General features: G+C 38.6%; 1 protein-coding gene and 1 long non-coding RNA gene across 2 annotated transcripts in view; one reads left to right on the plus strand and one right to left on the minus strand.

Moving 5' to 3' along the window:
• The first annotated feature begins 26 nt into the window (after nucleotides 1–26).
• LOC132380027 (uncharacterized) lies at nucleotides 27–16,068 on the plus strand. Its single transcript, XR_009507614.1, has 3 exons — nucleotides 27–130; nucleotides 9,012–9,151; nucleotides 15,932–16,068. It is a non-coding gene; the product is annotated as an uncharacterized LOC132380027 (long non-coding RNA).
• Nucleotides 14,005–21,993, minus strand: part of gna13a (guanine nucleotide binding protein (G protein), alpha 13a) — a 94,454-nt gene continuing 86,465 nt past the window's right edge. Inside the window, exon 3 of the mRNA XM_059948499.1 lies at nucleotides 14,005–21,615. Coding sequence (XP_059804482.1) covers nucleotides 21,043–21,615 — 573 coding nt within the window. The 3' untranslated portion in view covers nucleotides 14,005–21,042. The remainder of the gene's footprint in view (nucleotides 21,616–21,993) is intronic.

Below are 21,993 nucleotides of genomic sequence, written 5' to 3' on the forward strand. Positions count from 1 at the left end.
GGGGCGGTAACGAGCGTCGCGTCATCGGCCGGTAACCGCCAATGAGCGCGGAGCACGAGCGGGAAGGAGGCGGGGGCGGTAACGGCGGCGCTCGGTGAGCTCCAAGCCCACAAGATGGAGGGGTGCGGATGTGCGTAATGGGGGTTGTGGGCTGTTTTCTCCCCAAACTGATCGTTATTTGTCTTTGTGGATTAGCTGCTAGCCGATTTTGAGTAATCTTAAATAGGCCGAATCATTGGCTGAGTTTGCAGTAGGTTTTCTGAAGGATAAATAAAAGTTATAACGGATAGGCAGAGCAGAAACCTAACAGTCTCCCAAGTCGGCTAATATGCATAATTAACTGCATTTTGTAGACTTAGAAGATAATACAATGGTTGTCAATGAGCACCTTATTAAAAAAACAGTATGCCTTACGGGCAGATCAGATAATCATTCCTCTTAGATGTAACCCAAATTCAGTCTTGCGACAAAAATCCCCAGATCATCACTTCTGCTAGTTTTTCTATTAGTACAGACTGGCCAGTTAGATATGCTCCGTCGTCTCGCTAATTATAACATACAAAGAATCGCCTGCTTCTTTCCAATTGTCTGTATTACCTATTAGGTCTCGCCTTCAACGATATTTGTCATTCTACCCATACCTCCCATCTCATCTGCTGCTGAAACTAATGCCTGAAATACCAAATATTTCTTTTCACGAATGCTAATCTCTGTATTTCCAGGATTTTAGGTGTTTTTCTTTTAATTGATAGGGAAGGAATAGTTGGAATTAGCTTCAATGTTCTGAGTTAGTTGGATTAGGGAGTTGAATCTGGGGATCGGTCATTAACATGAGCTAAAAGTACTTGTGGATATTTCTGGGACGACTGGAACCAGGTTTGATTCAACAGCCAGTCATTATTGATCTAGCATATACAGTTCTGGAGGCGTTGGTTTTTGACATTGTTCCATAATGGATATAGCCTACTCTAAGCAGTAGCATGGATGGCTAATTTAATTGGGTCGGGATCCAGCCGGTGATTGATCAACGTTTTCTTCTAATTCGTTTGTTGAATGGTCTGTATACTAATATGCACTGTTTCTTCTCAGCTGAATGGATATCATTATCCAATTAACTAATTTATTTTTAAACTTCGTAAATTTATAAGTTTGCTTTTTAATTTAGACCCTGGCTGCACATTCCCTCATCAGAATGTTTTCTCTATCAATGTCAATGGTTTCCACACAAACCATGACAACAAGGTATTTTCTAGCTCCTATCCGGTCTCAAAATGTTAACTTTGGCACCAGACAGGTATTACAGCCTCTGAAAGTTGAGCTTGTACCTGCAGAGAACATAATTTATCACACTCTTTCCACTATTACCTCTCCATTCTTCCTCACTCTCCCAATTTCAATAACCTTGTGTTCCAGAGCATTGTGATCAGTTTGCGCAAAAATCTCCACCCTCATCTGCACAAGTTGAAAGAATCTCCCACCATCTTGAAAATTAAAATGACTTCAGCATCTTTAGTGTTAACTTCTGCATTGCCATTCTTGTTCATCTTCAATTCTTCCATCTTCCTCTTGATAGACCGATTCTGCAGAACTTAATCTTACTTAAGCCACTGGCACCTGTAAGAAGTATCCAGATAACTTTCTTACTCTGATGCTATGGGGGCATAAGAAATAGGTGTAGGCCATCTGGTCTGTTGAGCCTCTTCTGCCATTTAATAAGATCATGGCTGATCTGGCCATGGACTCATCTCCACCTACCTGCCATTTCCCCATAACCCTTAATTCCACTACAATGCAAAAATCTATCCAACCTTGTCTTAAATATACTTATTAAAGTAGCCTCCACTGCTTCAATGGGCAGACAATTCCACAGATTCGCCACTCTTGGAAAAGCAGTTCCTACTCATCTCCATCCTAAATCTACTCCCCTGGATATTAAGACTGAATCCTCTTTCACCTACCAGTGAAAACAAATTTCCTGCCTCTATCTTATCCACCCCTTTCATAATTTTATATGTTTCTATAAGATCTCCTCTCATTCTTCTGAATTCCAGCAAGTACAGTCCCAGGCGACCCAATCTCTCCTCATGGTCTAATCAACTGGGTGAACCTCCTCTGCACCACTTCTAAAGCCAGTATATTCTTCCTCAAGTACAGAGACCAAAACTGCACGCAGTACTCTAGGTGCAACCTCACCAGTATCCTGTACAGTTGCAGCATAACCTCTCTGCTCTTAAATTCAATCCTTCTAACAATGAAAGCCAACATTGCATTTGCCTTCTTGATAATTAACTTTTTCTAATTCATGCACAAGTCCCTCTGCACAGCAGCATGCAGATTTTTTGACCATTTAAATAATAATGTGGTCTTCCATTTTTCCTTCCAAAGTGGATGCCCTCAGATTTACCAACATTGTACTCCATCTGCCAGACCTTTGCCCACTCACTTAACTTATCTATATCTCTCTGCAGACTCTCCATATCTTCTGCACAATTTGCTTTTCTACTTAATTTTAAATCATCAACAAACTTAGACATACTACACTTGGTCCACTCTTCTAGATTGTTAATGTATATCATGAACATTTGCAGGCTTAGCACTGACCCCTGTGACACACCACTCACCACTGATTGCCAACCAGAGAAACACCCATGTATCCCAACTCTCTGCTTTCTATTAGTTAACCAATCCTCTATCCATGCTAATATATCACCCCAACTCTATGCATCCTTATCCTATGGATGTCTCTTATGCAGCACCTTATTGAATGCTTTCTGAAAATCCAAATAAGTAACTTACTTCTGTTCTCCCCTATCCACTCCACTCATTATATCCTCAAAGAACTCCAGTAAGTTGTCAAACAGGACCTGCCTTTACTGAATCCATGCAGTGTCTGCCTGATGGATCCATTTCTTTCCAGATACCCCATTTCTTCTTTAATGATAGCTTCAAGCATTTTCCCAAATATAGATGTTGAACTAACTGGCCTACAGTTACCTGCCTTTTCCCTACATCCTTTTTTGAACAGTGGCATGACATTTGCCATCTTCCAATCTGCTGGAACCTGCCCAGAGTCTGGAGAATTTTGGTAAATTAACACCAAAGCCTCCGCTATAACTTATGCCATTTCTTTTAGTACCCTAGGATGCATCTCCCTTTGGCATGTTAGGCATGTCCTCCACCATGAAGATTGACACAAAATAATCATTTAAAACCTCTGCCATTTCCTCATTACCCAATATCAATTCTCCCTTCTCATCCTTCAAAGGACCTACATTCACTTTAACCACCCTTTTCTGCTTTATATAAAAATTTCTACAATCCGTTTTTATATTTTGTACTAGTTTATTTTCATAATCTATCTTCCCTTTCTTTATTGCTCACCTAGTGGTTCTTTGTTGTTTTTTAAAGTCTTCCTAATCTTCCAGTTTACCACTACTCTTGGTGACTTTACATGCACAAGCTTTTAGTTTGATGTCTTCTTTTATTTCCTTAGTTATACAAGGCTGGCTCTCCCCACCCTTACAGACCTTGCTTTTAACTGGAATATACTTTTGTTGTGAATTGTGAAAAATCTCTTTGAAAGTCTTCCACTGTTCCTCAACTGTCCCACCGTATTGCCCGTGTTCACAGTCTACATGAGCCAAATTCTCCCTCGTCTCATGTAGTCTCCATTGTTTAGACATAACACACTGGTTTAAACTGAACTATTGCACCCTCCATTTGTATGTCAAACTCAGTCATACTGCGGTCACTCTTTTCAAGAGGATCCCTAACTACAAGGTCATTAATTTTACCTGCCTCATTGCTCAGGACCAGATCTAAGATAGCACACTCCCTTGTAGGTTCAGTAACTTGCTGTTCAAGAAAGCCATTACTGGCTTATCAGATTAGACGTTAGAATGTTTTCACTAGTGGGGGTGTTTGAATGAAGGGATATAACTACAAGGCAAAGGGTCAGTCATTTAAAAATCAGGGTACATAGAAATTCCTTCTAATAAAAGCTGGTGTATCTCTGGAATTCTCTGCCCCAGTGCATGGTACAAGCTGGATCATTAGAAATAGTTTAAACTGCGGTACACAAATATCTTATAGATTAAAGAATAGAGAAGTTTGGAGTTGGAAGCCAGCATAGCTCAGCTATGACATTAAATAGTGGAAAGGCTTTAATTGCCTTTTGTTTTTATCCTGCAATGAATTTCTGGGTAGTATATGGTGACATATATGTACCTTAATAAATTCACTTTGAATAACATAGCCAAAGGGCCAGTACTGTACTGTTCTCCGTTCTATTGTTCTATATGGGAGCTGATAAAAGCTAATGGGATGCACAATAACATGTTCAGTCTGTAGCTCATGGTTGAACTTTGTGACTTTGATAACATTACATACAAAAATAGAAGCAGGATAAGGACATCAGGCCATTAAACCCTTTCCAGCATTTAATGTGACCTTGTGGGCATTTACAGTAAATATAAATAAACAGAATAGAATCAATTTAAAAAACTGCAATGATAGGCAAGCAACCAATGAGCAAAAGACATAGTTGAAACACAAAATGAAAAAAACAAAATAAAAAGTAAATGAGTAATAAATATCGAACAGGAGTTCACAGGTTGTGGAATCAGTTCTGTGTTGGAGTGAGTGAATTTATCCACTCTGGTTTAGGAGCCTGAAAGTTAATACCTGTTCCTGAACCTGGTGGTGTGAGATCCAAAGGCCCTGTATCCTCCTTTTGGCAGCAGCAAAAAGAGAGCATGGCCTGGTTGGTAGGGTCCTTGATGGATGCTGTCCAGCGACAGCACTCCTTGCAAATGTGATGACTTTTAACCTACTCTTAAGGTCAAACTAATCGTTTTCTTCCTCATAATCTTCCAATTTTCTTTCATCCATGTGCCTGCATCTCTTAATTGTCCCTAATGTTCCTACATACCCCTTCTACCACCCCTGACAGCACATTCCATGTATGTACCACTCTTGTTAAAAAAAATCCTTACAAACCTCCTATAGTTTCTTCCAATTGCCTTAAAGTGATACCCCCATGTATTAGGCATTTCCACCCTGCGAAGAAGTCTTTGGCTATCCAGTCCATCTATGCCTCTTATAATCTTGTACCCCTCTATCAAGTCACCTCTCATACTCCTTCACTCCAAAAAGAAAAGCTTCAACTCTCTCAACCCATCCCTCATATGACATGCTCTCTAATTCAGGGAGCATTTCTGAAAAATCTCTGCACCTCCCCAACACTTCCACACCCTTCCTAAGGCGATCAGAACTGAACACAATAATCCCAATAATAATAATAATAATAATATAACTGGTCTAACCAGTTTTATAGAGCTGCAACATTACCTCGTGGTTCCCATGGAACTTGATTTCCCAAGTAATGAAGGCTAAAACTCCATGATTCTTAACCACCCTATCAACTAATACAACATCTTTGAGGAGTTATGAATTTGGATTCCAGGATCCATCTGTTCTTCCATAGTACTAAGAATCTTACAATAACCTTGTACTCTTTCTTCAAGCTCAACCTTCCAAATGCATCACTTCACTTTTCCAGATTAACTCCATCTGCCAATTCTCAGACCAGCATCCTATCAATATCGTGTTGTAACCTATGACGACCTTCTACATTATCCGTAACACCACCAACCTTTATGTTATCTGAAAACTTGCTAACCCACCATTTCACTTTCTCGGCCAAGCCATTTATATACATCACAAAGAGCAGGAGTCCTAGAAGATCCTTGCAGAACACCACTAGTAATTACCTCCAGCCAAAATTCACTCCATCCACAATCACCCTCTGGCTTCTATAGGTAAACCAGTTCTGTATCTACACAAGACAAGTTTCCACAGATCCCATGCTTCCTCATTTTCTGAATAAGCCTATCATGGTGAACTTTATTAAATGCCTTACTAAAATCTATATACACCACATCTACTTTCATCAATTTGCTTTATCACTTCCTCGAAGTATAGAAATCATACGATTTGTGAGGGGCAGGACCTAGCCCCTTAAAAAGCCATGCTGACTGTCCTAATCACAATACGCTTCTCTAAAATGTTTGTAAAGAATTCTCTCCAATAGTTTGCCCGCCACTGATGTAAGACTCACTGGTCTATTATTCTCAGGGTTATCCCTATTACCTTTCACAAACAAATCAATAGCATTGCAACCCTCCTGACTTGAGGCCTCATCTGGTCAGTGAGGACAAAAAGCTAATCACCAAAGACACAGTGATCTCTCAACTTGCTTCCCGTAATATCCTGCAGTATTACTTATTTGGCATGGGGCCTTACAATTTTAATGTTTTTTTTAAACATGAGTTCCAGCACATGCTCTTTCTTAACACCAACATGTTGCAGCATATTAGTTTGTTCTACGCCATGTAACATTTGTTAAGGTCTCTCACTGGTGAATACAGAAGCAAAGCATCAATAAGGACATACCCAACTGCCTCCTTGTCCTACTCCAAAGTCCATGTTTTCTCTTAACTGATCGGTCATACCCACATTCCAGTCACTCTCGCGTTCTACATATATATGAAGAACAGCATGAGGTGTTCTTTTATCCCACTTGCCAAGGCCTTCTCATGTCTCCATCTAACTCTCCAAAGTCCATTCTTCATATCCTTTCTGGCTACCTTATATGTTAACTCGAGAGCCCTGTCTGATCCTTGCTTCTTAAACCTTAAGAAGCTTCTTTCTTCCTCTTAAAAAGATGTTACATTTCTTTTGTCAATCATGTTTTCTTCACTCTGCCATCCTTTCCCTGCCTCAACGGGACAGATCTATCCAGAACCCCATGCAATTGCTCCCAAAGACAACCTCCAAATTTCCCGTCCATTTCTGAGTATATCACTTTCCAATTTAGGCTTCCAAGTTCCTGACAAACTGCATAATTTTCCCTCCCAGAATTAAATACTTTCTCATACTGTCTGCACCTATCCACCTCCAAGCTATGATAAAAGTCAGGAGTTGTGGTCACTGCCTCCATAATGCTCACCCACAGAGATCTGTCTCCTGACCAGATTCGTTGCCTAGTACCAGACCCAGCATGACCTCTCCTCTAGTCAGCCTGTCAAGAGTCCTTCCTGGACACACCTAACCAATTCTGACTCATCTATACCTTTTGCAATAAAGAGCTAACAATTAGTACTAAGGAATTTGACATCAGTGATAACAACAAACCTGTTACTTTTGTATTTTTCCAAAATCTGCCTCCCGATCTATTCTCAGAGTCTCTATTGCTATTGGGAGCTCTAGAGAACACTCCCAGTAGAGAGATCGTTCCCTTCCGGTTTCTGACTTACTCGCAGATTGACTCAGTAGACAATCTCTTGATGTCCTCCCATTCTGCTGCTGTGACATATCCCTGATCAGCAATGCCACTACCCTACCTCTTTGACCCTCCTCTCTGTCCCTTGCGAAATATCTAAATCACAGAACATCCAGTAGCCATTCTTGTACTTGTGGCAGCCAAGACACTGTAATAGCCTCAATGTTGTAGTTCTATGTACTGATCCATGCTCTAAATTCATCACCCTTGTTCCTGATGATTCTCACATTAAAATATACATTTCAACCCATCCGACTGACTGCATTTATGCCCTATCCACTGCCCATCCTTCCTCAGTCTGTATCTACCTTTACACCAACAGTTCCATCCTCTGATCTATCACTCTGGTTCCCATCCCTTTGTCAAACTCGTTTAAATTCTCCCTCCCTAACAGCTCTCACAAACCTGTCCATAAAGATATTGGTTCCCCTCACATTCAGGTGTAACCTGTCCCTTTAGAGCTCTAATGATCCACAAATCTGAAACCCTGACCCCCCCCCCCCCCATAGTAATTATTCAGCCACACATTCAACTGTCATATCATCTTATCATTACCTTCACTGGGCATGGGACAGGCAGAAATCCTGAGACTACTACTCTTAAAGTCCCACTTTTCAGCTTCTTTCCTAGCATTCTATATTCTCCCTTTAGGCCCTCAATCCTTTTTGTATCTATGTCATTGGTACCGATACATACATCTTCTGGTTGCTCACCCAACTCTTAAGAATACCGTGGTCCCAATCTGAAATGTCCCTGATCTTGACACCTGCCCATCCAAGAGTCTCTTTCCCTTCTGTGCCATAGAGCCAGACTCAGAGTCAGAGACCTGGTTGCCGTGGTTTTCTCATAGTATCCAAAGCAATACACAGTGGCCAGTTTATTAGGCACATCTGCTCGCACATGTAGATATCTAATCAGCCAATCATATGGCAGCAATTCAATGCATAAAAGCATTTTGGCACGGTCAAGACATTCAGTAGTTGTTCAGGCCAAACATCAGAATGGTGAAGAAATGTGATTGAAGTGGCTTTGACCGTAGAATGATTGTTTATGCCAGACAGGGTGAATTGAGTATTCCAAAAACTGCTTAGCTCCTTGGATTTTCACACAGAAGAGTATCTAGAGTGTGTGAAAAAGTGAAAAAAGGCAGCCAGTGAATGAAAGTTCTGTGGTCAACAACACCTTGTTAATGAGAGGGGTCAGAGAGGAGTGGCCAGACTGATTCAATTAAACTGACAGGAAGGTGACAGCAACTCAACCATGTGTTGTAACAGTGATGTGCTGAAGAGCATCTCTGAATGCATACTTCAAACTTTGAAGTGGATGGGCTATATAGCAGAAGACCATGAACATACACACTGTGGCCACTTTACTTGAAGTACCTACTAAAGTGGCCACCAAGTATATTTGTTATTGAGAACAGCCAAAGGGATATTCTGCAGTGGCTGCCAATTCCCTTTCCCTCTCCCATTATCCAGCTACCTGCCTCCTGCAACTCAGGTGTGATTATCCTGTCAATCATCTCCTCATTCTCACAAATTTAGCAATCGGGGACCAGAATTCCTACATCTTGCATGAGGAGCATTGTTATTCCTCTCCACATCATCTGATGCATCTGACAGCAGCCTTGCCATTTCTTTAACATTTGTCTTTTTTTTAAAATACGCAGCGTGATGCTCAACCCAGCATGGATGGAAAGCATGCAAGGAGCCAGCTGGATTCAAACCTGCAACCAGTCGCCTTGAAGTCCAATACAGATGTCTCTACAACACTAGCTTGCTAATGGGAAGCATACTGGGCACTAATAAAGTAAGTAAAACTTGATAGAAACTTCAATATAGGCTTGAGCTCTCCTCACCAATGTCTCGAGCCAATTGCCCAGTGATCTCAATCTCCACATTGTCTTGATAAGCCCTGCTCACTTCTAGTGCTAAAATCCACAAGGTCAGCAACTAACATTTTAAATTAAATCTCATCTTTTACAGAATAGATATTACCAATTGAAAGAATAACTAAAACCTAAAAAAAGGAGGATGCCACTTATGAAATTAGATCAATTACCTCAAACAGACCGGACTGTTTCAAAGAAACATGGATGATAGTTTGCCTTCCAGGTGCTAGGGTCTGGGATGTTTCTGATCACGTCCACGATATCTTGAAGTGGGAAGGTGAAAAGCCAGTGGTTGTGGTACATATTGGTACCAACAACATAGGTAGGAAAAGGAGGGAGGTCCTGAAAGCAGACTACAGGGAGTTAGGAAGGAAATTGAGAAGGACCTCAAAGGTAGTAATCTCGGGATTACTGCCTGTGCCACGTGACAGTGAGTATAGGAATAGAATGAGGTGGAGGATAAATGCGTGGCTGAGGGATTGGAGCAGGAAGCAAGGAGCAGGGATTCAGATTTCTGGATCACTGGGACCTCTTCTGGGGCAGGTGTGACCTGTACAAAAAGACAGGTTGTACTTGAATCTGAGCAGGACCAATATCCTGGCAGGGAGGTTTGCAAAGGCTATTGGGGAGAGTTTAAACTAGAATTGCTGGGGGGTGGGAACCAAACTGAAGTGACGGAGGAAAGGGAGGTTGGCTGACAAACGGAGAAAGCTTAGAGACAGTGCAAAAGGGAGGGAATGGCTACTTCAAGTGCCAGGCTTTAGATGTTTCAGAAAGGACAGGGAGGGAGGCAACAGAGGTGGGGACGTGGCACTGTTGATCAGAGATAGTGTCACAGCTGCAGAAAAGGAGGAAGTCATGAAGGGGTTATCTACGGAATCTCTGTGGGTGGAAGTTAGGAATAGGAAAGGGTCAATAACTATACTGGGTGTTTTTTTTTAGACAACCCAATAGTAACAGGGCCATTGAGGAGCAGATAGGGAGACAAACTCTGGAAAGGAGGAAAAATAACAGGGTTGTTGTGGTGGGAGATTTTAATTTCCCAAATATTGATTAGCATCTCACCTAGAGTAAGGGGTTTAGATGGGGTGGAGTTTGTTAGGTGTGTTCAGAAATATGTAGATATTGTTGACACAATATGTAGATAAGACAACAAGAGGAGAGGCTGTACTTGATCTGGTATTGGGAAATGAACCTGGGAAGGTGTCAGGTCTTTCAGTGGCAGAGCATTTTAGAGATAGTGATCACAATTCTATCTCCTTTACCATAGCATTGGAGAGGGATAGGAACAGACAAGTTAGGGAAACATTTAATTGGAGTAAGGGGGAAATAAGAAGCTATCAGGCAGGAACTTGGAAGCATAAATTGGAAACATATGTTCTCAGGGAAACATACAGAAGAAATGTGGCAAACGTTCAGGGGAAGATTTACTAGAATATTACCTGGGTTTCAGCACCTAAGTTACAGGGAAAGGTTGAACAAGTTAGGCCTTTATTCTTTGGAGCGTAGAAGGTTGAGGGGAGACTTGATAGAGGTATTTAAAATTATGAGGGGGATACGTAGAGTTGACATGGATAGACTTTTTCTATTGAGAGTAGGGGAGATTCAAACGAGAGGATATGAGTTGAGAGGGGGCAAAAGGGTAACACAAGGGGGAATTTCTTTATTCAGACAGTGGTAGCTGTGTGGAATGAGCTTCCAGAAGTGGTAGAGGCAGGTTCAGTATTGTCATTTAAAGTAAAATTGGATAGATATATGGACAGGAAAGGAATGGAAGGTTATGGGCTGAGTGAGGGTCAGTGGGACTAGCTGAGAGCAAGCGTTCGGCATGGACTAGAATGGCTGAGAATTCCGTGCTGTAATTGTTTATATGGATATTTGCGTGGGAATCTGTGTAGATATGTTCAAATGAAACAGGGAAAAGATAGTAGAGTACAGGAATCGTGGTGTATAAAGGCTGTTGTAAATCTAGACAAGAAGAGGAGTTTATGAAAGGTTCAAATAACTAGGTAATGATAGAGATCTGGAAGATTATAAGGCGAGCAGGAAGGAGCTTAGATAGAGCCAGAAGGGAACATGGAAAGGCATTGGCAGACAGGATTAAGGAAAACCCCAAGGCATTCTACAAGTATGTGAAGAGCAAGAGGATAAATTGTGAGAGAATAGGACCAATCAAGTGTGACAGTGGAAAAGTGTGTATGGAACCGGAGGAGGTGGCAGAGGTACTTAGTGAATACTGCTTCAGTAAAAGGATCTTGGTGATCATAGTGATGAGTTGCAGCAGACTGAAAAGCTTGAGCATGTAGATATTAAGGAAGAAGATGTGCTGGAGCTTTTGGAAAGCATCAAGTTGGATAAGTCACTGGGACCAGACTGGATGTACCCCAGGCTACTGTGGGAAGTGAGGGAGAAGATTGCTGAGCCTCTGGCGATGATCTTTGCATCATCAATGAGGACGGGCAAGGTTCCACATGAGGATTGTGGATGTTGTTCCTTTATTCAAGAAAGGGAGGAGGGACAACCCAGGTAATTATAGACCAGTGATTCTTACTTCAGTGGTTGGTAAGTTGATGGAGAAGATCCTGAGAGGCAGGAATTATGAACATTTGGAGAGGTGTAATGTGATTAGGAATAGTCAACATATGTCAAAGGCAGTTTGTGCCTTATGAGCCTGATTGAATTTTTTTAAGGATGTGACTGAACACATTGATGAAGGAAGAACAGTAGATGTAGTGTATATGGATTTTAGCAAGGCATTTGATAAGGTACCTCATGCAAGGCTTATTGAGGAAATAAGGAGGCATGGGATACAAGGGTACATTGCTTTGTGGATCCAGAACTGGCTTGCCCACAGAAGGCAGAGTGTTTGTAGACGGGTCATATTCTGCATGGTGGTTGATAACCAGTGGTGTGCCTCAGGGATCTGTTCTGGGACCCTTACTCTTTGTGATTTTTATAAATGACCTGAATGAGGAAGTGGAGGGGTGGGTTAGTAAGCTTGCTGTTGACACAAAGGTTGGAGGTGTTGTGGGATGTCAGAGGTTACAGTGGGACATTGATAGGATGCAAAACTGGGCTGAGAAGTGGCAGATGGAGTTCAACCCAGATAAGTGTGAAGTGGTTCATTTTGGTAGGTCAAATATGATGGCAGAATATAGTATTAATGGTAAGACTCTTGGCAGTGTGGAGGATCAGAGGGATCTTGGGGTCTGAGTCCACAGGACACTCAAAAGCTGCCACACAGGTTGACACTGTGGTTAAGAAGTTGCATTGGCCTTCATCAATCTTGGGATTAAGTTTAAGAGCAGAGAGGTAATGTTACAGCTATAGAGGACCCTGGTCAGACACCACTTGGAGCACTGTGCTCAATTCTGGTCACCTCACTACAGGAAGGATGTAAAAACCATAGAAAAGGTGCAGAGGAGATTTACGAGGATGTTGCCTGGATTGGGGAACATGCCTTATGATAATAGGTTGAGTGAACGCAGCCTTTTTTCTTTGGAGTGACCAAGGATGAGAGATGACCTGATAGAGGCATACAAGATAATGAATGAGAGGTATTGATTGTGTGCATAGTCAGAGGCTTTCTCCCAGGGCTGAAATGGCTAGCATGAGAAGGCATAGTTTTAAGGTGCTTGGAAGTAGGTATAGAAGAGATAACGGGGTAAGTTTTTTTTTACGCAGAGAGAGGTCAGTGTGTGGAATGCGCTGCCGGTGGTGGAGGCGGAAACAATAAGGTCTTTTAAGAGACTCCTGGATGGATACATGGAGCTTATAGAAATAGAGGGCTATGGGAATCCCTAGGTAGTTCTAAGGTAAGGACATGTTCGGCACAGCTTTGTGGCTCAAAGGGCCCGTATTGTGCTGTAAGTTTTCTATGTTTCTAACAACCACCCCCCAACCCCACCATTCACCCCTCACAAAATGAAATTCTGCTACACATGGTTACTTTGCAGCAAGTGCTGCTGAGCATTTTTTGAAAATTATTTGCAACATAATGCAGATACACTATGTTTGCTAACAGTTGCATTAATGCAAAGAAATGAAAACCTGTAAAAAGCCCATTTAAGATTAAACTAAACACTTCTTGCTACAAATGATTGATATATGGCACTATCTTCATGATAAGTTACAGAGAAAGGTTGAACAAGTTAGGTCTCTATTCATTGGAGCGTAGAAGGTTGAGGGGGGATTTGATCGAGGTATTTAATATTTTGAGAGGGATAGATAGAGTTGATGTGAATAGGCTGTTTCCATTGAGAGTAGGGGAGATTCAAACGAGAGGACATGATTTGAGAGTTGGGGGCAGAAGTTTAAGGGAAACACGAGGGGGTATTTCTTTACTCAGAGAGTGATAGCTGTGTGGAATGAGCTTCCTGTAGAAGTAGTAGAGGTCAGTTCAGTTGTGTCATTTAAGGTAAAATTGGATAGATATATGGACAGGAAAGGAGTGGAGGGTTATGGGGTGAGTGTGGGTAGGTGGGACTAGGTGAGATTAAGAGTTCGGCATGGACTAGGAGGGCCGAGATGGCCTGTTTCCGTGCTGTGATTGTTATATGGTTATCTAATGGAAGTGAATACCTTGGATTAAATGTGTATGCTCATTCTTAATTATTTTCTTACTCTCCTTCAGTAATATGAAGAGAAATGCCTATTGATACCAATAGATAGAATTAAGTTTACAATTAAAATTATAATTAAATAAGGACTTAGCTTATTTCTCCACCTCTAAAGGCAAACACTAAAGCTGACTGAATATCCAGTAATACATGTCATGACAGATCCAACAAAAATTGTACATGTTTAATACACGTCAGTAAATTTATTTTAGGCTTTAATGGCTGTAAAGGCAAACTTCTGCATTGTATGTACAGACCAATATAACAGCAGAGGTATAATGGAAACAGCATTAACTATTTAACTAATGCATTAAATCAAAACAAGCAGTTACTCTCAGCTTTTCAATCTGAATAATTTACTGGCATTTTTGAATGAAAAATATACAACAAAAAGTGGAAATAAAATGTTAAAGATTCAATCCACATTCACCCTCCACATATCCATGAAGATAAAACCACAAAAAACGTTCCTATACAATATAGTATACTAGTTAAATGAAAAGTTAAAATACTTTTAGCTAAAGCTTTGTTTAACCAGTTTTTGTTCATTTTAAAATGCATGATGGTTGAACTCATCCCCACGCTGAGAGCAGATTTGCTTATAAATTTGATTTTTTTGCTTAAAATATTTCCAATTGAAGTAATGCCACTGAAATTATCAAGGGTCATATAAGAATGTCAAGGCTACTGGAAAATGCTGTACAAATGCTGAAAATGTGCATATTTCTGAATATTTTCTGAAAAGAGGCAACATAACTGCATAGGCACACAAAAATATAACAAGCACAAATTCTTAGAGCAGCATCTCACCACCTAACATATCACCGGTGAAAGAAAACATTAATTTAACTTGTAAAATGCATGTAATCACTTGATCTATGACACCATGTACTTTGTTAAAATAATCGTCTCAAATATTAAATAATCTATACGGTATTAATGGTGGAAAGAGACATGAAGTGCATAATACACTGGTATCTTTAATGGACAAATTGCCAGCTGCAAAAGATCAGTTAGAGAGAAATTAAATTATTTTAATGGATTTAAATAACTTTGTTAATTTCAATTGTTCCTATGTCAATGTGTAAAGCATTTTTCGAACATTTTAGTCCAAAAAATTACAGTTATTAATCATTTAGAATTCAAAACCTTTGTAATGCTTATGGCATTACAAAGAAGCAATACAATTTCTTTTAAGGGATTGGGATTAACTTAAGGCATCTCTTTGCCAATAACCTTTCTCCAATAGTAGAAATTCAGAAACTTCAATTGTTCAGCCAACAGAAAATAAAGGAATCATGAAAATGCCTTAATTAAACTTCTTACATAACAAGGTATCCACACCACCTCACATTTAAATAAGAATGGATGTCTTGAAAAAGGGACTCAGTGTAGAACCAAATCTAAGATCATGAGGTTATTTCCAGTTTTTGCTGACGTCCTTTAACTCAGAAAGGATATGGAGGTGGGTTGGAGATGACCAAACAACCTTTGTCTTTACTGGAAAATGCACACTAAATACCAATAGGAATTACACCAGGGTTATGGTCAACTTTGATCGTATATTCTATCCAAATCAACAGAAAAATGCTGGCTGCTATGTAAAGATAGCAAGGCTTCTAACGTTTTGAAAACATACCGATCAATCATAAAACCCTTGAGCCAAAAATGACAATTGCAGAGGTGAAAAAGAGGAAGTAATTCAATAAGAGCTTTAATTTATCTCAGGTTTTGATTTAAATTCACCCTTCTTGCCAATTTCAGTGCAAGATAAATTTGAGAATGTTATTTAAGGATAGAGCATTCACAAGACTTAAAACAAACTTCAAAGCAAATAGATCAGAACCCTAGAACTGCAGCCCTGAGAATGAAATCTGATCTATGATGGTATCACAGTGGAAGTGTTCAACAGTACTTCATTTGCACGTTGAATCAAATATGGTACCAGAGAACTATTGTTTGCACCCATGAAATAGTACCTCCAAAGTTAGTGCCCCAGAAAACAAAGAAAATTGGATAAAACACTTTAGTATTTGCAGATGAACAGGTAACAAGGTATTTCACAATACTCTGTTTCAGGAGCATCACGACTGAAATCGACTTTGGAAAATATCTCATGGTGTATTCTAGTGTGCCACCATCTTGGATTTTCAAACTGATAACACTTGGCGACCACAATTTCATTTCAGAAGATACTATTTTTCCAACTTTCAAACAAAATAGATAGTCGCACAATTCTGTGCTGTTACTCTTTTATACTTGATATATGCACAAGGTTGTGGTGGATAGAAGGTTTTGAATTAATTTTGAGACAGTTTAAATTATGAGCATGCCTGTTCTGTTTAATGGTTCTGACTGAAAGTGTTAAAAGCCATTTGCATTTGTGGATTGTGATTTTGTCAGTTTGTTCTCATGAACTCAATAAACTTTTGACTAATCATAAAACACACTGGACAAATTTTATTCTATTATTAAGCCTTTCAGAAAAGTTACCTCTGTATATTCCAGTAATGTTATTATCCACCTCTTGAAAAATGACAGTGACTTCAAAGCTTCCTTATGAAATAATCAAATTACTATAACTGCTAGCCATAGACTCTTAGCTTTTATCACACTTGTAATATAAATTTTTTTTTCATTCCATCCATTGTTAGCATAACCGACAGCAGCCTACACAGAAGTTCACTGGTTTTGTTTCTATAGATGTTTTATTAGCTTGTTAGACATCCATTTGTGTATATACAGTTAACATGCACAATCTCAAACATTTCTGAAAAGCAAATTTAGTTTAACTCAAAATACTTTGGATTTCTCTTCTGAAAATAAGAATCACCATTAGTTTTAACATTTAAGACTTGTGAATTTTCTGGTATATTAAGACTATAAAATTAAATTTTAACCTTTTCAACTTCAAGTTTATTGGAAAGTGCATTCAATAATCATCGCATGCAAAGGCAACAGAATGCAATGAAGACAAATATCTCCCCAAACAAAATGTGCTTTGAATTACATATGACAATGAATCTCATCTACATGGAAATGGTTAAATATGTTGTCATCTGATTAAGACCTAAATTCTGCAAAACTATTAAATAAAAGCGCCTCATTTATTGACTAAGAGTACCTGGGTGTAATGTTTAAAAAATACAGCTCTGAACTGAATGGAAGAACAAATCAAATAAATAATTAACTGGGCTAGTGCAAGAAGTGATACAAGTTCAGAAACAGCCTTTAGGAGTTATTGGCAAGTGAGATACACATTATTAAGGAATTCATAAGAGTTTTAATAAGCTCTCTTATTTTCAAATAAAGTGTGATTAAACAAAACTCAACCAGATTTTCCAGAGTATTAAAATGAAGGACGAGATCAATGCCTTCACTATAGAAAATGCTAACCTTGTATAAAAAAATAGAAAACAAAATTGATAAAAAGTTTTGCTTGATGATCTTAAATTTATGCTACAACTTTGAATTAGACAAATTAACAACACTCATGGGGGAGAAAAACTAAATTATGTGGCTTCCCCAGAGCAGAAAGCAACAAGGGGTACAGTCGTCATATTCCTAATCAATACATACAACAGTTGGGTAGTCAATACTTTCATTTTGGCCTCAAGAAAAATGCAATATTTGTCCCAAGGCAGATGAAGGGCTGAAAATTTTGCGGTCTTCAACTGAAGGCACTTGAATCTTTCTACATTCTTGTAGAATGTGGAAAGGAGGGGGAGATGTGATATAGGCAGTGCGGTGTAATTCATCATAAATATTCAATAGCACTAATTTTAAGTATGCTGAGGGGGATTGTTAACAATGGTAACAGACCAGATGAAAATGAACATCCATAAGAATCTGATCTTGACTGCCACAAAGAATGAACAGATAATTTTTCATTTATTGAAGAGAACTAAGCCTCCAGTTGTTGAATTAATAAGGATTTAGTTGCTATGGTCATTACTGTAGTATTAGCCTCTCTAATTGGCTATTTCAATAAATGATACAAATCAATACAGCACTCCAAGCTAATGAATGATGGACAAAAAGTTATAATAATATTTGGATATTTTATGCAAATCTAAACTTAAATTAGTATGAATTTACAACACACAATGGGAGTAGAATAGCAGTAATAGCCTCAGGCTGTGTACTTTCATGGTTATTTAGAGGGAAAAAAAACTAATGTTTATTTCAAAGGGCCCTGTTCCATCAGAAGCCTTTAAAAGGCAAGGTATATCAGTACATTTCTTTCACTTCTTATGCAGAAAAAAACTACTCAGAATAGTCACATTTATTACCTGTTCCACTTAAGAGTTGTTTGCAATTTGTCTCTGGGACAAATGGTAAATGTGCCCGATTCGAATACATGGTTATTTTATGACATCTGAAGTTCAGTCAGATGAGTAATTGTTTCCAGTCCTTCCCATATATCTATAGTAACTCAAATGAAAATTGAGTCTTTACAATGTCAGCATAAAATTACTACATATGGGGCACAGTATTTTTGGAAGAATATAGTTTGATAATCATATACAGATGGTAGTATTGTTACTCCAGTCATAACAGCCTAATACTTCACAGTACATTTTAATACATTCCGTAGACTACACTGTAACATACTAACGTAGACAGATCTAACCAAGATTTCCTTCAAGACCTCATTCTTGCCAAAACCATTTTCTTAAAAGCTACATTCAAAGATACTGCCTGTATTCAGTAAATTTCCTAGGGTGTTAATATATTGCTTTTTATGAAAATATGTAAATACGTTCTGAATTACTTTTCTCCCCACTTGATAAAGCTTGGAAGTAATGACAATAAACCAACAAATCAGTAATGAATTGTCTGTTCACTTTGTTAAAAGAAATCAGTGTTACAAAGAATGTCTTTTTCAGGAAGACATTAGAGGGGTCCTTCAAGATATATTGCCCACCAAATATGCCACAAGCTTTTTCTTTTACTCTCCTCATATAATTGGCAGCCAAATGGCCCCTCGTTCTGAAACCAAGAACAAAACTTACAGTGAATGTTCAACAGCCTGGCTGCATCTATAGAGAAAGAAGTTGTGTTAACTTTTCAAATCATTTTCAAACACTCAATCTTAATCTAAGCTAAAATAGCAGATGCTGGAAAATGGAAATAATCAGGTCAGGCAACATCTGCAGAGAGAATAAGAGACTCAATGCACCAAGTCAAGGAAGGTTTTTGAACAAATTTCTCTTTCGCCACATGCTACCTAATCTGTTGGATTTTTCTGGCAATTTCTATTTTTAAATCAACCTATTGTTTCTCTCTCCACAAATGCTCCTTGATCTGCCAAACATTCTCAGCATTTTATTTTTATTCCAAATTCTGACTTTCCATTTTAAGAACGCAGATTCAGCAAGTCTTAAAATTTATTTGACAAACTACAGATTTATTGCCCAAGTTGACCATTCATCTTTGACCAAAACTACTGAAAGAAAGCAGCTGCAAAGATTTGCAATGCAGTTTTTAAGAAACCAATATGAAAGACAACTTAAAATTGTTTTAATGTGTAGATTTATAGAACTATTCAAATAGAAGATAGTAAGCAAAATGTGGCACTCCTGTTATTCAGCAATCATGACAAGGGTACATTAGGGTTTGAATTTACTTCTTTCTGACAACCCAAACATTGAGGTAATTGTTTTAACAACTATCAAAATAGATAAAGGCAATATATTTTGATATATGCTGCAGTTCAGAAAACCCATAATGAAACAGAATGGTTTTCTTGTAATCTTCAGTTATCACTTAGTTTCAAAATATTAAATGTAGCTCTAACAACCCAAATTTATAACAAAACTATCAAAAATACATTTTCACTGTAAATTGTATATTATTTGTTTTAGCAAGTTTGTTGTTAGTAATGACTACCCAGCTGAAATGGGCTTGCAGATACATGAGTGAATTCTAAACCCTGTTATTAATTAGGTCATATTTAAAACCAATTTTAAAGTTAAACCGTTTAAAAAGTTAATATTTATCCATGATTAGCACTGCAATAGTAGTATTTTTGTATGCTGCAGTCTTAAAAACTGAAGGTTAATTTTCCCGTATCTTTCAAAAACAAGGCATCATTAGTCATAGATTATATCACAAATTATGTCATTACTATTTTAAATAAACAGTGGGGTTATTTCAAGCACAGCATTATCACATACCTTAATACCAAACATGTTAGCTACAATTTGCATTGAAGACCTCTGGTTCAATAATAGAAAAGCTCTCATTGCTAAATAGACATCTAATGGCATTTTTACTGAGGTATGATCCACAGGGTAAACATATAGCTGTTAATCACAGAAGTTTAGGTCGTGAACTTTCATAAAGCAGCCAATTTTACTGAAGCACCAAACAGTAACGAAAATTTTGGCTTACTACATCAGGTTAGGATTAGTCAGTATGGCATTTGTACCTGCACTATTCAAAATAGTAAATTAAATTTGACCTCAACTTCAATACAATTTTGAAGCAATTCCACTAAATTTGGCATGTATTTCTATTCCGATAATACTATGCAGCTAGACTGCAAACATTAAGTGAATTCTTTCTTGTGATACTTCCAATGGGGAGAAGTTTCCCTTAATAAATCCAAACTTGCGCAAATTACAACTGCTTCACATTTCAATACGTTTCACACTTTTACTACCACACCTCAATAATACAAATTTAAAACTTTCTCAGAAGGTTTTGAAAGCAATTTGAATATGACAAAAGCAATAATCACTCCCAAAGGGAATTGTTAAGGCATTGCTAACTTGTTTCTGGAATATTCAAAAACATTTTTTGCTCTGTAATAGCCCTTATTTTGGGGGGGGTGGAAGCTATTAGGGGGTTGAAAGAGGAAGAGAATAGATATTAACATTAACATCCCCACAATGAACACCACAGCTTTGCATTATCGGCAACTTTTTTTCACACATCTTCATTGTTGAAGAAATAAGATCGTAAACTTGCTGGGTTGCTTAAGTGCACATTTGAGTACCTTAGCACTACCCAACTGGGAGCAAAAGCAATTGAAAAGCTGAAGTCTGAAAAACAAATTCGGCATTAATCTGGTCAAGCAGTTAACAGCGGCTGCCTCAAGTTTTTGAAAGAAATGCAACCGTAATCATACTCCGGTGTAAGCTATTGTCAATGCCAAAAATTAAAATTAATGAAGTAAACAGATGTCACTGAAGCATCAGCTGCTTAAGGTTGTCATGGAGAATAGTGTCTTTGACGTCACGGAAGACCAGACGAATATTTTCGGTGTTAATGGCGGTGGTGAAATGATGGTATAGTGGTTTGTGTTGCTGGTCTCGACGTTTGTCACGAAAGCACTGCACAAGGAACTGTTGGACATCAGTGAGATCATGGGGATTTCCCTCATATTGAGGAAAATAGTCTCTGATGCTGACAGTTTTGACCTTCTCTTCCAGCAAGTCTGTCTTATTAAGGAAAAGAATGATGGAGACATTGCTAAAGACTCTGTTGTTGACTATTGTCTCGAAGATGTTTAACGATTCACTCAGGCGGTTTGTCTGCCGGTCTTCCATGAGCACTTGGTCAAATTCACTTGATGACACCAGGAAGAGTATGGAAGTCACACCATCAAAGCATTCAAACCAACGCCTCCGTTCTGACCTTTGTCCACCTACATCCACCATCTTGAAGGGCACATTTTTAATTTCAAAGTCGTATTCATGTATTCCTTTAGTCGGCCTCCGAGCCAGTAGAATGTCCTGTTGCGTTGGAAGATATTCCTAAAGAAGAAATCAGAGCCAAATTAATACCTGGTACAGGGTGTATAATTAAAAGACAAAAAATCTAATCAACTATGGTACAAATTGCACCTTTCTTGTGTGCACATGAACTTAGCATGCATATAGATAAAAAGCTTGAAAAAAAGACCATTTTATGACACAGCCCTTATTTAGTGAAAAGTGCCAATAAAAATGTCAAATAGATTCAATTGTTCAGGAATGCAAAGTTTGTGGTAAATGAGCTTTGCTTGTTTAACAATTTTTTGTACCTAAAGAACAGCAATTAGAATCAAATATAGATTTATACACAAAAATCTTAGGCAAAACCTACATTATCATTATTGTGCCATCATTCCAACTAATTAGGACATATTGGCA

This window comes from Hypanus sabinus, chromosome 23 (genome assembly GCF_030144855.1).
Source record: "Hypanus sabinus isolate sHypSab1 chromosome 23, sHypSab1.hap1, whole genome shotgun sequence".
Taxonomy (NCBI): domain Eukaryota; kingdom Metazoa; phylum Chordata; class Chondrichthyes; order Myliobatiformes; family Dasyatidae; genus Hypanus; species Hypanus sabinus.